At 37.3% G+C, this 17,440-nt stretch overlaps 1 protein-coding gene across 1 annotated transcript in view; it reads left to right on the top strand.

Annotated features, from left to right (window-relative positions):
• The window catches only part of TOGARAM1 (TOG array regulator of axonemal microtubules 1), an 87,206-nt gene that overhangs the window by 27,169 nt on the left and 42,597 nt on the right, over positions 1-17,440 (top strand). Inside the window, 5 exon segments of the mRNA XM_020986423.2 lie at positions 3,411-3,564; positions 10,605-10,739; positions 13,385-13,681; positions 14,361-14,617; positions 16,491-16,723. Coding sequence (XP_020842082.1) covers positions 3,411-3,564; positions 10,605-10,739; positions 13,385-13,681; positions 14,361-14,617; positions 16,491-16,723 — 1,076 coding nt within the window.

Here is a 17,440-nt window from a genome sequence, read left to right as displayed (position 1 = left end):
AAATGGTAGTGGTCCCTTTAAGAGAAATGGTGAAGTTCAAAATGTTGTTTGAGGAGAAAGATAATGAGTTCAGTTTTGGACATGTTGAGATGTCTCCAGGACATCTACTTTGAAATATCCAGTAACCAGTGATTCAGAATGGTCAGGGAGAGCTTATCAGCTGCTCTGACCAGACCATTTCCCCAACTTTTCCCAGCAGTGAATTCATCTATCCAGTACTGGTTTTAAAAGGTAGGTGTATTACTCAGCTTACTAAAATTTCCCCTTAAAATGATGGGTTGCTGATTCATTACCATTAGTGCTTTTTCCTGGATCTAAAAGAGATTATAGGTAACAAGTCAAATCCAAGAGATTCCAACTCAGTAATTGCCACTGCTGACATCTTAAATCAGTTGTTTTGCATTAACATTAATAAGATGATAAATTAAGACTGTTATAGTTTTAGCAGAATACATCTTTTTGAAAGTAACCATCTTTTATATCTACAGAATGCGTGTAAAATATTTTTAAATTCATTTAATTCCTTTCTGTTTTATTTTCACCTTGCATTCATAATTACATACATTTCATTCATAATTCATTTCAAAGTATGTATCAGTGATATGAAGTAATAATCATGAAGGTAAAATAACATTATAAGAATTTACAGAGAAATAGTAGGGGCTTAACCCAGCTAAAGTAGGTTCATATCTGAGCTTGTAGGGTTTTTATTGCATTTTTAATCCTCTTCTTCAGAAGTAGGAGGCTCGCACAATCACCTTGCCTTTCTATTTCAGTTTTAATCTTTAGAGAGGCAAATCTTTTCAAATGGAATCTTCCAAGGTAGGAAGAACCCTAATGATTAAAATGCTGGTGTCAATGGTATTTGATGAGGGAATGGAAGTTTTTAACAAGAAATATTAGTATCTTATGTGGATTGTAAAACTTAACAATACATGAAAATGTAGAAGTTGTCTGCTGTTCCATTATTTCAGTCAATTTCCCAGTATCATACGATATATCCCAAAAGTCTTAGTTCAGTTTTAAACCACTAAAACTTAAAACTGTACTAAGACTTTTGGAACACTCTATATGCTTGGCAGATAGGATAATATGGCATTTTTATTGAAATAGTGAAAGAGACTTTGAAGTATATCATTTAGTTGAGAGTTTGAGCCATAATGTGGGGCAAATAATTATCTGTAAGGCAGAATAAGTATACTTTAAATTATCCTGAGATTATCCTTTGATTTGATAGTAATCTAAAATCAGAAATTACAATAGTGAATAATTACTAATTCAACATTACTCCCACTAAAAAAAATTAATAATAGCAAGAGCAAAAAGGGTTTTTTTTACCATTAATAAATTTTTTAAATATTTTAAATTTTATTTCATCCTTTAAAAATTTTAATTTGTATATGTTCTGTACTGCACATGATTTATTAGTACAAGAGTATATGTGTATAGTTTATAAGTGAATACCATATATAGGGAATGCCTCCTCTGATAGGAATGCATGATCAAAGAATTTTGGAGACCACTGATATGTAATTATAGCTTTTATTAAAACTTTATCACAGTTTTTCTGAGGTGTGTTCTCTTGTGCTTAATTTGGTATGAAAAAGGTAATTTCATCACTATTTTTTTGCTTTCTCCAGACCTATCATGTAAGCAAAGAAATGGGGAGACTTAGAGTCAGAAGCATTATATTTGCATAGAATGGTCAAGGCAGTAAGAAACCTTGGCTTTTGGATCACAGTTAGGAAAAATATTTCCATAGTACTGTGTGGGACAGCAACCCTAACCCAAATTAAACTCAGAGACTTCTCAAGGTGGAAAGCAAAGGTTAGCTTTATTACAATCTCGAGAGATTTGTCTGCTCCTCTGGTACACGCAGGAGAGAGGCCAGGCACAGAAAGCAAAATGAGATTATATACCCTAACGCAAAAACCTTCACCCACCATTATCTCTTACTCCCATTGGCTGGGGGGGCGGGCTTACATTCTAGGCACGAAAATTCAAAGATAAGGAAACAGGGTATAGCCAATCCAAATATACATGTCCTTATTTAGTAAACCTAATGCTGACGTAGCAGTGGTGTGATGATCAGGAGGAGGTTTAGGGCCGAATTCCCATGAGTTAAGTAATTCCTAGGAAACTGAAATTTACTTCAGTCTCCCCTCCCCAATCCCCTTCTCCCTTATCCCAGAGACAAGAGAAAGGGGGGAAGCTAAGGGCAAACTGTTTGGGTTGGGGGCAGGGCTTATTCTTTCTGTTATGTGCTTAAAAGCAGGTTCTGAGCTGGGGAGGATTTTGAAAGCAATAATCAAGAATTATTGACCTTTGAGGAGGCTTCACTTCTGAGAGTTCATCTCTCACAGTACCACATTATATATGCACTTCAGTTTATTGTGGTGTGTTTTTAAAAATATTGTTTAAAAAGTTTTGTCTCATTATAAATGAAGCATCTTGCTATAATGAAAAGATTACTAGACTTAGACTCTGACCTGGGGCAGAGTTAGAGTCGATAAACATTTGTCAAACAGTACCAGGTACTTACCTGCTGGGCAACTAGGTAGTGCAGTGAATAGAATTCAGGGCCTGGAGTCAGGAAGATTCATCTTTCTGATTTCAAATCTGTCATCAGACACTTACTAGCTGCCCTGGACAAGTCACTTAACACTTTGCCTCAGTTTTCTCATCTGTAAAATGAGCTGGAGAAGGAAATGGCAAACCACATGGACATGACTAAATAACTAAGTACCAGGCACAATGTTAAGCCCTGAGGATACAAAGAAAGGCATAAGACCATGCCTGCCCTCTAGGAGCTTACTATCTAAAGGAGGAATGCTGCAGGTTAAAAGAAGCTAAGAAGAGTGGGAAAGAAGTTACTAGGTACTGGCCTGATAAAGTCCTAAGGCAGTGATGTAAAATGACCTTAGAAAGTGAGCAGTTCAGAGCTGATTTCATCTTGTAGGTTGATGTGTTTCTGGAGCTCATGAAATCCAGAATGGTTGGATGGAACATGATGAAGTGAATTCTCTGGGTAACTTCTTTAAACTGAGGATCTGGGAGGAGTTCCCATCTATGCACTCCCTACCCTCTCCAACCTGAGAGAGACCCCAAAGGCAAGGGCTACTGAGAAGGTGTGAGTTTCAGAGTTGATTGTGTCTTGTAGAGATCATAAAGCCCAGGAAAGTAGCCAGATGGAAATGATGAAGTTTGAATTGAATCCTAGGTGCTACTTTTATAGCTGTGTGACCTTGGACAAATGGTTTGTCTAACTCCCAGGGTCATTGTCAGATTAGTTGAGATAATACATCTAATATTTATTAAACTTGAAATGCTAGCTATCACATACCATGTTATATTATGTTATAGTTAAGCTAAAGCTATCTGTACCTAATTTATTCTTCTGTTCTTTATAGTTCTCTGCATATGATTTCATCCCAGCTCCAAAATTAAGGCCCTCTCAAGGAATGCCAGTCAGTGATGATTTATGTTTTAGCAGAAAAAGAGTGTCAAGGAATTTATTTCAGAATGGCTTGGATTTTAACCCAGAGCTGCCTCATGTATATGCTGGTAAGTAACAATTGCAGATAGAGGGCATGCTTAATAAATGAAAGACTTTTTTATACTATGAAATTGATTATTCGGTAAGCATTTATTTACATAACCTAAATGTAAAATGTGGTATCACAAAAAAATTGGAAGAAAACATGTTACCTTTTATAACTGAGATAGGAGGAAATTAAATTAAATAAAACAGCATAAAAGACAAAGTAGATAATTTTAATTGCCATATATTTTCCTTAAACAAAATTAGTGCAACTAAAATTAAAAGAGATGCTATTAACTAGAGAGAAAAAATCTTTTCATCAGTTAACCTCTGATAAAAGTCCAAAATCAACACAGGAAGTAGACACAAAAATATAAGACCAGGAGTCATTCTCTAACAGATAAAATTATATTAAGAAAGTCACAAAACTGTTGATGTCCTTTGGCCCAGTGATCCTCATTGTGGGAATATGCCCTAAGGAAAGAAAGACCTCACAGTATTCATAACAATAGTTCTTCTACCATATATCTTGAAACAGAGTGTGTGTCTAGCAGTTGTGGATGGCTGAACAAACTATGGCATGTGAATGTAATCCAATACTGTTTTACACTGGGAAATGAATATTTAATCCAATTTAAAAGTATTATGCACTTATTAAGTAGTAAGCATTGGGCGCATAAAGAAATAAAATGAAGCACAGTTCCTGCCTTCAGGAAAGGCTAGTCAGATTTAGTGATTAGAAGATACTTGGTAACCTTTAAGAAAGCATTTTTAAATAGAGGTAAGAAAACATTTCAAATAGGAGATAAGATTGGAAGCCATATTGGAATATATAGAGAAGTAGAGAGGAAGTAGAGGAACTGAATATAGATAGATTTTTCTAGAGTTTGGCTGTGGGAGTGGGGAGAAATATTGGGGATGGTAGTATCAAGTGAAGGTTTTGTCAGAGGAGACAGGAAGGAATGGAGTAGTAAAGAGTAAAGAGATGGAAGAGGAGAGAATCAGGAATAATATCTGGAGGGTTTGAAATGCAGAATTAGGAAACAAAAGCAGTTGATAAGTGATGGATTCTCCGTTTTCCCCAAGAAATTATGAGGCATAGTCCTCTGCTGAGAGGGGAAGCTTTAGAAAAGAATAGTTTACTATGGGGAATATGATGATGAATCAGTTAAGGCACAACTGTAACAGATTTGTGACCAATCACATCTGCATAGTTGTATGGTTTCCTTCAGGATTGGGGTTTGGCAGGTTATAAACAATGAGAGGACAAGGGGTCAAGGAATGTGAGAGTGAACAATATTGTATAGTTGAACTGATTAAATATAAAAAAGTTAAGGTATATCTTTGCTACTTACTATATATGTGTGACTTTGGAGAAGTCAGCTTAACCTCACCTGAGTCTTTTTTATTCTTAAAATGAAGGGGGGAAAAATAAAATAAGGGTGTTGGCATCAGATTGCCAAAAATGATAATTAATTGGAGAGTCTGTGGGAAAACAGACACACCAATGGACTGTTAGTAGAGCTGTGAATTGGTGCAGCCATTTTGTATAGCAGTTTAGAACTGTGGTGCCCAGAACATCAGTGAACTCTGGCTCTGACTCAGTGATACCACTACTAAGCCTATTCCCCCAAAAAGATTAAAGATAAAGAATGACCTATATGACAAAAATATTTGTAGTTGCTCTTTTTCTTTGAATTGGAAACTGAGTGTGCCCATAAACTGGGGGATGACTGGATAAATTATGACCATAATATATTATTGTTGCACCATATCAGATGATTAAAAGTGACAATTTCAGGGAAACCTGAGAAGACTTGTGCATACTGATATACAGTAAAGTGAACAGAACCAGGAGAAAAATTTATGCAATAACAATATTATAAAGAAAAACTTGAAAGACTTAAGAACTCTGATACAATGACCCAACATATTTCCAAGGAACCAGTGATGAAACATGCTGTCCACCTTCCGAGACAGATAGGTGATAGACTAAAGGTACAGAAGAAGACACACATACATGTTCGCTTATAGCCAGTGTAGAAAGTATTTTGCTTTTCTCTTTGTTCTTTATTCCCATTCCCCTCCCACCTGTTTCTAGTGCCTTTTTTCTGGGATTACCCCTCATTTGTAATTGCATATACTCTATTTTGTAGCATGCACAGTGACCATACCCCAGTAAACCATTTCAGCAGACAGGCTAAACCAGATTGAGTGTAACCAAGGGGTCTCAAACCCTTTGATGAGTTGGGGAATGTCTACCCCAGGTGTGGGAAGACTTCCACCAGCAAAATGGGTAAATGAGAACAGTTTGTTCCAACAGCCTTGAAGATGGCTGAAACAGGCACCATAGGGCGCTTGGAGCTTGGTTAGACATCAGAGATGCAAAGGTCATCCACTGCATCCTGAGTCACCACCAGTTGTCAACATTTGTCTTATCACTGGACTCTGATGACTCTGGAAGAGAAAGTGAGAGGGACAACTTCATGCAACCCTGCCTCACTTAAATCCAATTTACGTGCAAATCAAAGGACATCACTCATACCATTTTACCATTTTTACCTACCTCAAAGTCCTGTGGTGACAGGCAAGTGACAAAGCAGCACCTGCAGATACACTGGGAGCTATAGTCACAACTCTGCACAAAGGTGGCCCAGGCCATAGGGTCATCTTCTCACTAGACTGAAGCAGCAGTGTGATTCAGCAGCCCTTATGTGTCTGAGAAAAAGACCCACATGTACAAAAATTTATGGCAGCACTTTTTGTGGTGGCAAAGAATTGGAAATTGAGGGGATGCCCATCAACTGGGGAGTGGCTGAACAAGTTGTGGCATATGAATGTAATGGAGTACTATTGTTCATTCAAACTGTACTGCAGAGAGCACAATTCCAATGGGCTGTCCATGTTATTTGAATGCCGAATACATGTTTGCCTAAAAGACTCGACACAAGGCAAGCACTCACATAGAGGTCAGAAGAAGTGATCCAAGCACACTCTCAAGGTCTCCCTGAAGAACCTCGGAATCAGTTGTATGACGTGGAAGACGCTGGCACAGGATTACCTGGCATGGTATGGCTGCGTCAAAGAAGGTGCTGTGCTCTTTGGGCGAAGCAGAATTGCAGTAACTTAAACGAAACATGAGATGCACAAATTTACAGACATCTCCACTTCAGACGTTCATGTGGACTATTTGTACTAGACCTGTGGTAGAGCCTTCTGAGCTTGTGTTGGTCTAATCAGACGTGTTGTACCTTGACCCCAACATAGTGATGTCATCTTGGTCCTCTTCAAGAATGAAGGACACCACCCACCCAACCACCCAACCAAACTTGTCTGTAAATAACTTTTTGCATTGTGTTTCCCTATTAAGATGTGAGCTTCTTGAGGGCAAGAATCTTGTTTTCCCTTTCCCTTTGCATCTGCAACACTTAGCATATTGCCTGGAATATAGTAGGTACTTAATAAATTTTACTTTGATGGGGGAGGGGGAGAAGAGACAGAGGTTAGGCATAAAATAGTAAACCCCTCCCCCAAAAAAAAGAAAGAAAGAAAAGAGGGTCTTTAAACATTTATTTTTAAGGACACAGGAGAAAATTCTGAAAGAATCATAGACAGGCAGGGAGGACACCTTTGAAAATTACATGTTGAGCTTATGTATTTTAGAAGAAACGAAAGCTGTATTTTCATAATACAGATTCGCAGTTTCACATACAGTTGTCTCTTTCAGTTCTCTCTATATTACTTGAAGTTAGGAAGGCCTGAGTTTAGATCCTTCCTCAGACACTTATTAGCTGTGTGACTGGGAAAGTACCTTAACCACTCTCAGCTTAAGTTTTCTTATCAGTGAAATGGGAATAATAGTAGCACCTACTTCACAGGGATGTTGTAAAGCTCGAATGAGATAGTACATGTATTATAGTTTACAAAACTATAATAGCTATTATTATTATTGCTAATTTTTTTTTTGGCTAGGCAATGGGGTTAAGTGACTTGCCCAAGGTCACACAGCTAGTGCATGTTATGTGTGTAAGGCCAGATTTGAATTCAGGTCCTCCTGACTCCAGGGCCAGTGCTGTATCCACCACACCACCTAGCTGCCCCCTATTATTGCTATTATTAAAAAGAAGACTTCTACGTGACTTATTCAAATAAGTTGTTAAAGTCAGGAAGACTAAAGGTGGACAAGAGAACAAATGTTGGTGCAGATTGATCATTTCCCAAGCGAGTGTTTCTGATGTAAATCCACAAGAAGTAGCCCACAAATCTAGAAACTACTTTAGGCAGCAAACACTTGATCCCCTTGCCCAGAAGAGAAATAGACAAGAATGTCTCCAGTTTAGAATGTAAAATGGTGTAAAATCTTAGCAGAGGAGAGAGAGTGGTGATAGCCTATGACACAGTGTTTTGCCACATGACAAAAAATGGGGCAGGGAAAAACACTACAAAGGAATGTTCAAGGCAGAAATTGCAGAACAAAGGAGAACCTGCAGTTCCATCATTAAAGCAACAGTTTTCTGGCAGCTAACAGTGTCAGAGTCTAACAGCAGTCTACTTTTGCTCAGACCCAAACCCAGATCAGGAACTTGCAGAGGTCAGATGGAGGAAGGAAGTGGGGTGAGGAGCAGGGAGTGGAATAGCAATCAGACTTTGCCCTGGCTCAGATCATTTTGGGAGCACCTGGAGACTTTCAGGTCCCTAACCTGAGCTTTCCCTGAGATCCCGTAACAATACAATATTCAGTACTCCAAGAAAGGAGCAACAGGACCACCCCAGACCTTCCCTCCAGAGGTTCCAGAGCTCAGCCCTAACATCAGGTACAAAGTCAGGAAATAGTCTAGAAGAATGAGCAAACAAACAACAACAAAAAAAAGAATCCTATCATAAAAAGCTATTATGGTGACAGGGATGCGTAAAACACAAACCCAGAAGAGGAGAATGACTCCAGAACATCTACAGGCAAAGTCTCAAAGAAAAACACAGCTTGGGCACAGATTCAACTAGAATTCCTGAAAGGGATGAAGCCTAAGTTAAAAAAAAAAGGTTTAAAGTATTTTTATCAGTGTAATGAGAGTGCTAGAGGAAAAAAATAGAGAAGAAATGAGAACTGTAGAAGAAAGAATTGGAAAGAAAAATACCAGCTTGGCACAAGATGTAAAAAATCTCACCGAAGCTAAGTTCCCTGAACATTAGAATGAACCACATAGAAGCTAGTGACTCTATGAGACAACAAGAAATCATAAAACAAAGTCAGAAAGACTGGGGGAAAAAACACAGAAGAAAATGTGAGATATTTCAGAGCAAAAACTGACCTGGGAAACAGATTAAGAGGTAATGATCTTAGAATCACTAGACTGCCTGAAAGATATCACCCAAAAGAGAGCCCAGACATCCCACTCTGTGAAATCATAAAAGAAAATTGTCTAGATGTCTTAGAACTAGAAGTCAAGGGAGAAATAGAAGGAATCAACTCCTGAAAGAAATCACAAAATGAAAACGTCCAAGAACAATATAGCCAAAATTCAGAATTTGTTTCCAGTTCAAAGAAGAAATATATCTTTGAATTCTGTTCACTTTCTCTATGCTACTGTCTCATCCAAAGGCCCAACATTCGTTTTACAACAATGATTAAAATTTTTATTATGCTCATCGTTATTAATTTTTACTGCTCAGATCTTCAAAATTCCTAATGATGCTTTGTAGTTTCTTTTTGACAGTACCACCATTCATTTGGATGTGAATTACCAGAAGTGGGTGACTGTCCTCAAGTTTGTTGCAGGATGCTGTCTATTACATCCTTCATGCATGTCCTAGGCAGCCAGCATCCTTCCCAGCTGGTTGTATGGTTATATCAGGTCAACAGATGACTTAACCTGTACCCCTTAGTCAGTGGTTCACTGCTACCACCTGTCTTCCTGGAGCCAATAACAGATGTCCTCACTGTTGATATCTGTGGATCTCATTGTCCTTCCGCAAAGCTAGGGAAGCTTCTGCTTCTTCAGAAGATCCAGGTCCATCCTTGAATATACTGCAGAGGTCTACTTGCCCACAAGTTCATTTTGCCCTGCTTTATTAGTCTTCCAGCTTCTAAATACCTCAGCTTATTGATTTTATTACTTTGGATTTCCTTTTATTTCCTCAGAATCTCTTTTTTAGAATCTTTAGTTTTAGACCTAGAAAAGACCTCATTTAGACCAGTGCCATCATTTTTACAGTTAGGGAAATGAAGACCCAGAAAGGTTAGGTGATTTGCCTAAAGTCCCACAGGGAGTAAATAGTACAACCAGAGGTACAAACCCAGCACTTTTACTGTATCATGCTACTTCTTAACATTTCATCCTCCCTGCTAAGATGAAGAAATGCAAAATTACCTTCTCCTGTGTCAAGGATACAAATTTGCGCTTAGCTGACATGTAATTATTTTTCCCGTGGCACAGTCTCTGAAGGTCAGCCTCCACAACTACTGAAATTGAGATTCCTCTGTTGCTGTAATTCCCCTGGCTTGCCATACCATGCACTTTTAATACTCTGTTCCTGAATGACTCTTTTTAGAGTATTCTTCCCTTCATTATATTACCTTGCCTCCTACGAATGCTTATAAGAGAAGCTGAGAAAATGCTCAAATAAGCCAGGGACTTTGTGAAGCCAGTATGGTAAGAAATGGAAGACAGAAGAATCTCATGGGTTAACTGTGGACTGTGAATAGGGAGAACTGGTTTAATCAGTCTCTGGGCACACTGCATAGTGAGTGGAAGTTGGGAGAACCAGGAAAAACTGCATGGACCTAGCCCATCCTGTGTGTGGGGATGGGTGGGGGTGGGGGTGGGGGTGGGGGTGCTCACTCTTACACTTTGCCTCCTGAGTGCCTACGGCCTCAAGTGCCTTCTCTATCAAACCCTTTCTCCAGATGTCTTATCCCTTTATCATCTGCCTTAAAGAGTTACCCACATCTGCCCCATTGTATTCATGACCGCACATGCTAACCACACATTTAGGAAACAAAGTACCTTCATAAAATGTAACTCACCTTTATTTACACGGTTGGTTTTTTTTCCTTCTCCAAAAGGTACCATTGGGTCTCAGCAAACAAACATTTCAGGGAAATGTGGACAACTAGGCTTTTCTCAATTGAGTGGAAAAAGTGGTAGTGTGGATTCTGATTTGCAGTTTTTAGGAGCAAATAACAGCCATCAAGATAAAGGTATAAATACTAATTTGTTTTGTAGTATGTACAATTTAGAAGTATGTTCAAGGAGTGCTTATAATTTATATGTGATATATAGTCTCCTCAGAATCATCATATAATTAAGAGAAGCTTGTTGCATCAACAGAACTCTGAATTATTTTTATAAATATGTTTACTTGGAGCTATATGATACTTTTCTTAGGAGCCCTGATTCTAAATATGATGTGGATCTCTGTTGTGAAACAAGCTGTTTTCTTTGTTTGTTTGTTTTTGGTTAGGCAGTAGGGTTAGGTGACTTGCCCAGGGTCACAGCTAGTAATTGTTATGTTTCTGAGGCATATCTGAACTCAGGTCCTCCTGAATCCAGTGCTGGTGCTCTATCCACTGCACCACCTAGCTGCCCCCAAAACAAGCTATTTTAATTAATATTTCATCACATGATCACAACATTGTACTGGAAAAGTGTTATAATAATAATTTTCCCAGATAGTCTAACTTTTGGGATTGGTCAGAGCCTCCCAACCCAGAAGACAGGCCTATCCCCTCAGCAAGCACCCCTTTCCAATGTTAAGTTAGGTAGAATATGAGGTATCTCCAGATATGGTACCATATACCTGTAATGCCTGCTACTAAATGCCTGAGACTAAAGCTGGTAGACTGCTTGAACTGGGCTGACTATATGAGCTTTAATAGGGCTGGAGCTGTTCCAGTGTCTGCACTAAGTCCTGCACTAATATGATGGGCCCCTAGGAGCAGGGGGTGTTAGGAAGGCTGAATTGGACAGGGTTAGAAGTAGAACAGGTAAAAGTTTCTCTGTCAGTCAGCAATTGTATCAGGACTGTGAGTGTCTGGTACATTTCCAGCCTGGACAGGATAAGGAAACCCACTCTCAGAACAATGAAAGGCAAGAAGTATAGCAAAATAGTATTTGAGACTGTCAGCACAGCTGAGTCTGTGGATTATTACCATTAGTAGTTTGGCCCAGGTTTTGCCTTATTTGCAACATCAAAAGTGAATAATCCCAGAAACACTTTAATTTGGATTATATAGCAGAATTGAAATTTCATCATGTTTTATTTTTAAGTGTTAGGGATTTTTTTTTAATTTGCTTATGAAAAAATAATTATCACATGAAATAGGGTAGATTTATTCTGTGGTACATTAACATTTTAGCGTTCCTTAGGGACACTATATTTCCTAAATGCTTTTATATGCATTAGTTGTAATGAAACAGTGCAGTTCTCCTATTTAACTGCCAAATTCCACCAAAATGCTGCCATGGACAACTCTGATCATTTCTATCTCAGACTACCAGAAAGCTAAAAGAACAGGTCTGTTCCTGCTTCAGGATGTCCCAGGGCTAGTTGCCTTTATTTGTAGGTCAACCTAGCAGTTTATAATTGACCCTGAGGAGTCCCATGTAGTTGTTGATTAATTCTAGATCCTGACACAATCATATAAACTCTCACTGGGTCTTTGGAACTGCTGTGCCTGTTCAGAGGTACTGTAGAAAACTAGAGCTAGCCCAGAGCCAAAACACCCCTCCCAAAGGGGAAGAGACAGATTGGAGAAATGTTGGGCCTACACAGTTCTAGACAGTAGTTTCAAAACAACGCCAGGGTCTTTGAAAGGCTCTCAGGGTGTGGCTTCCAGGCGCCTAATGAACTAGAAGCCTCTCCGTTTTTAGATTGTCTGCTTTTCTCTTGGGGCGTTAGGAAAGTTTCTGATTTTCTTACACGTCATCACTTTGATTTAGCAGCTACATCCATACAGACTCTTTTATGATAAAGCTGTTTACTACAGCCCCCCTAGGTAGAGTTTCTTAACCTAGGGTCTGTGCATTTGTTTTAAAAGTAATTTAATTACTGTGTTTTCAATATAATTGGTTTCCTTTATAATCCTTTGTATTTTATGTCATAGTTTAAGAACTCCTGCCTTAAGTGTTTTAGAGTCTGTGAGCAAATGACATGATAAAGTGTATAAATATCATAAGTATAACAAGGTGACTAGAGAATTGGATGAGAAATTAGGAAACCCTAGTTCTGGTTTTAGTCACTAAGTGTATTTTGACCTTTGTTCAATTTCTTAAGGATCCCTACACCTGTAAAAATGTAGACTGTTGCAGGTCCTGGCCCTGCCTAAATTAAGAATAAATGAGACAAAAATGTATGAAAAATTTTGAACTCCCCCAGAAGAAAGCAATTATTTAAGTCATACATGTTTAAATTTTTAATAACAAAATATAGAATACTTCTTTTCTTTGGTACTTAAATACTTAAGAATCTCTGATTTCTTTAGTATGAGTGTCAGTATGGATTGTGGCCCCCTAGTAGATCATTTTTGAGAATTGTGATGGGTGAAAAATTCATCATCTGTGGGCAAGGTCATGATGAGCTTTTCCAAACTTAACTGAACTGGTCTTAGCTGTGACGGATGTATAGTTTTGCCAGGCCAGTACTTAAAGTCTTTCCAGCTTGGTACGACCTTCCAAGGCTTTCACTCTATTGGTGTAGTCTTCATTTACCCACGGTACACAGTGAGTCATTGGAGGAAGACTAAAGTGATAATTATAGGAAATTATTAAAAAATGATAAAGGGGGAAAGTGTTTGTGAGTTAGTTAAGTATATATAAATAGTATATTCTCTTTTATCTTATACAGTGTGTGCAAGCCTAAATTTTGGCAGTAAAACTCAACAAACATTTGGTGGTCCTGCAGAGCATACTTTATCATATCCTAGTCCCAGTACAAGCCAGGGAGCTCTCATCCTTCCATCCTATCCACTCTCATCACCTCGAACCAGTCCAAAACACACATCTCCTCTTAATGGATCTCCAAAGAAGTCTCAAGATAATTCTGTTAACTTCTCAAATTCCTGGCCTCTTAAGAGTTTTGAAGGGCTACCAAAGCCAAGTCCACAGAAAAAGCTCTTCAGTCAAAAATCAGTGGATGCTTCAGGTAAAAATCTGAAAAAAAATAATTCTCTTTGTGTTTTTATTTGTAAGTTTGAATTCAACTTGGAATTACCATAAACTCAGTAGATTGAAACATTTGTCTTAGTATTCTGGGAATAAAAACTAAATAAATTATTGGTGCTACAATGTACAAGTCATTAGATTCCAACCATAATAGTCATCTTTTTTTCCTTAAAATATTTACAGTAACCTTTTACTTGTTGCCCAAAATCTTATCAACAAACAATTATTTGTAGAATTTCATATGGAGTAGCATGTCAGTTGGACAGCTAACATCATGAAGGGATTTCTGATATTCAGTATCAGCTCCATTTTATCATTTTTTTCAATATCTTACCCAATGTCTTAAACAGTTTAATTTATCAATTAACTCAAAAGCATTCCTCAAAAGAGCATTTGCTGATTTTGTTTATTTTGAACACTGAAAATTATTCCTTCTCGTCAAATATACACTGTTCTTACATAATATTTATGTTTCTGTCAACCAGCAGAAAATTGCTTTTGGTTTTAATTTTATTTATTAAGGGAAAATCTATCACTTTTATTATTTTTGATGGAAAATATGTGATTTTTGTTAAAAAATACTATATTCTAGGTTTTTATACACTGTAATTTTCAGCTTCTGTCATTCTGTAAATTGATATAATATCTGTTTTATACAGGAGAAAATTCACAAGAAAAACCTTCTCCGATACAACTTAAACCTGCATTGGTGAGATCACCATGTTCCCGGAGAGGCCTAAATGGAACAAAACCAGTTCCGCCAATTCCACGGGGTATAAACCTATTGCCCGATAAAGCAGATTTTATCACTGTGGAACATGAAAAAGAAGATCTTATTTGGAGGAATGGAAAAGACAATCTTGCAATTGATCTTTCTGAATTAAATGTCAGAGATAAAGAATCAGATCAGGAAGAGGTTAGACTTAAATGTTACTTTTTGAATATCTGCTATTATTTTCTTTATAACTTGGTTATTATAAATTGTTTTGGAATAATAACAATAGCACTGTCGTTTTTTTTTTTACCAGGAATTGACTAATTGATAGGATAGCAAAAAAATCAGTATAATACTTTGACTTAGAATCAATTTCATGGTTACATAGGTGCTACATTTACATTTAATTTATGTTACCTCGGGTTACTTAAGATCAATGTGTTTTGACGTTAATTACCCAGCATTTTAAAATAAAAATACATTGCTATACATACTCAAGTGATATTAATGCTGTTCCATTTTAAGAGACTTAAAATTTAAACATCAGTGTGTAGAGCTAAGTCACAAAGCATAATAGTAAAAATAAATAAAGCAGTTAGTTCAACATATAGATACTCAGGGAAAAAAAAAACAGATGCCTAGTACTGCTTTTCCCTAATTTGGATGTGGCAAGAGAAGATAATATCCACAAGTAAAAGTCACAAAGGTAAAGAAACTTAGAGTACATGATGTGTTCGAATTTAGACTTTTTGTAGACTTTATTTCATTTAGTGTGAAATTTCTACCATAGAAGTACCCTAAAAATTAAATGGAAAAAACAATTGAGTCTTATATTCTTTTTAACCAGTTAACTGTCTTAGCATGTTTAGCCCTAGTATAACTACCCTCATTATTTGCTATTGTATATACTTAGTAGTTAAAGAAGCATTTTGTTTTAGAAAGAGCTGTATATTTTATGGCCAGTCTGTATTCAGACTGTCACAGAAGAAAAAACCAAAAGGTTTTTTAAATACTTCTTTTACACAAGGGACTGTGGTTGGTGCTGGATAGGATGGTGATAAGGATAAGGATAATGATGAAATGGTTCTTTTAAAAAATTGTATTTCTTGAATTAAAAATTGTAATTATTTGTAGAAAGGCTTCTTAAAAGATTAGTTTTGTGCATAGGTATATAACTACACATCACTAATTTTCAAAGCATAATTCACTAATTTGCCCAAGGTTCTGTCCTGAAATGCTTATCTGCCAGGATTCTATCTTTAGCCATTACCTAAATTTTTAAATGATCAAAGTTTAGGTTACTGACAGCTTTTTCAGTCAGCACAGCATATTGGATAGAGACCTCTGGGTGATTGTGGACAAGTCACTTAACCTCTCAGTGCGCTAAGCAATCTCTTACCACCATAAGTTGCAGAAGAGGTACCTCCCTGAGTTGGTAGAGGCAGTTTCTTCACGTGGGAGTTCCCTATTCCAGGAAAATTATAGGAGTTATATATTCCAAACCTACATTTGTGTTACATTATAATACTAAGGAGGTTTTTAGTTTTCAGTATTCCTATTAGAGCCACATTAACGCCACAACCTGATGCTAACAATTATTGGCTTCAGCTTAGTTAACTGTGAGAAGTTAAAGGGTTTTAACTTCCCTTTTCCTTGACCTTCTGCACATACCTTCAAATCCTTGATTATAAAGCCCTCTGCATTGTTGTTTTTATGTGTTAAACTCCCATTTCTCATCCTGTTCAAGAAATACTTGGTACCTAATTGCTTAGTAGAAGCTAGAACCTAAAAATGAGTCCCTGATTGCTAATGTGCAATTTGTGTAAGGTTGCCAGCTTTTTCAGTAGCATCATGAAAGCCTATTAACAAACCTCACTGTAAAGTTATTCACTACAATGTCTCCCAGATTACTACTCTCTATAATAATTGTTCATTTAGAATTAACTTCTCTTTGTGCTCTACCATTTACCTAACTTAGTGTTATCACAAAACAAATTAATGACTTGGGGTATGGCTATTAAAAAATAAAAGCTTAAATCAACCTATAAATTTAATTCTTTTCAACATTTTTTAGATGCAGAGCTCTCTTAGATCTCTTCGTAATAGTGCAGCTAAGAAAAGGGCAAAGCTGAGTGGCAGTACTTCTGACCTTGAAAGCCCTGATTCTGCAATTAAACTTGACTTGAATATGGACTCCGCCTCCCGGTCATCCTCTCCAAATGTCAGCTCATACAGTGAAAGTGGAGTTTACAGCCAAGAGTCTTTGACTTCTTCTCTGTCAACAACTCCCCAGGGAAAGAGAATAATGTGTGTTTTGGGCCTTTTAACAAGTATATGCTTATATTAATTCTGTGCACTGTTGATATTGTATCAGGCTGAAGTACTTTATAATATAAACTAGCTTTAGAATTAATATTTACAAGTTTCTGTTTCATTTTTTGCCTTGTTAGATTTTAACTTCCCTTTCCTAGAATACCACATCTGTTCCTGCCTTCAAGTTACTAATACTAATGACCCTATTTTAGCTTGTCCAGCTTCCTCTAGTCTTCTGGAGGTACAGATTCATATCTCTTAGACCACTGCTATTTAGATCTAGCCTTGCCATTGACAACTGGGTCACGCTGCCACTTAGTTGCTACCACTCAGTCTTCCAAAATGGTTGTGAGGTAGTCTTCTGAAGAATATCCTTATCGCAAGAATTAATTTAATTCAACTGGACTTAAAGTCACCTGGCCTTATTCATGCAATTCATGGTGACCATTTTGTTCTTCCTAGATAGCTATACTCCAACAGCTCTACAACCAAAGTCCCAAGCTAGACTTTTGAGCTTGTTTGTATCTGTATTTAGTTGTTGGAAGTTCTTACTCCATGCTTTCATGTGAGGTTGTATACACAGAACATTTAATACACAAAAGAATTGATCGTTGCTATTTTAACTTTTCCCTATCATCTATTAGGAGTAAAGTGTAGTGGAAAGAACCCTAAGTTAATATATAGAAAGCCCAGGTTCCGATCCTGGCTCTG

Source organism: Phascolarctos cinereus, unplaced genomic scaffold, assembly GCF_003287225.1.
Source record: "Phascolarctos cinereus isolate Bilbo 61053 unplaced genomic scaffold, phaCin_HiC Scaffold_3;HRSCAF=262, whole genome shotgun sequence".
Lineage (NCBI taxonomy): Eukaryota > Metazoa > Chordata > Mammalia > Diprotodontia > Phascolarctidae > Phascolarctos > Phascolarctos cinereus.
This window is presented reverse-complemented; position numbering and strand designations above follow the sequence as displayed.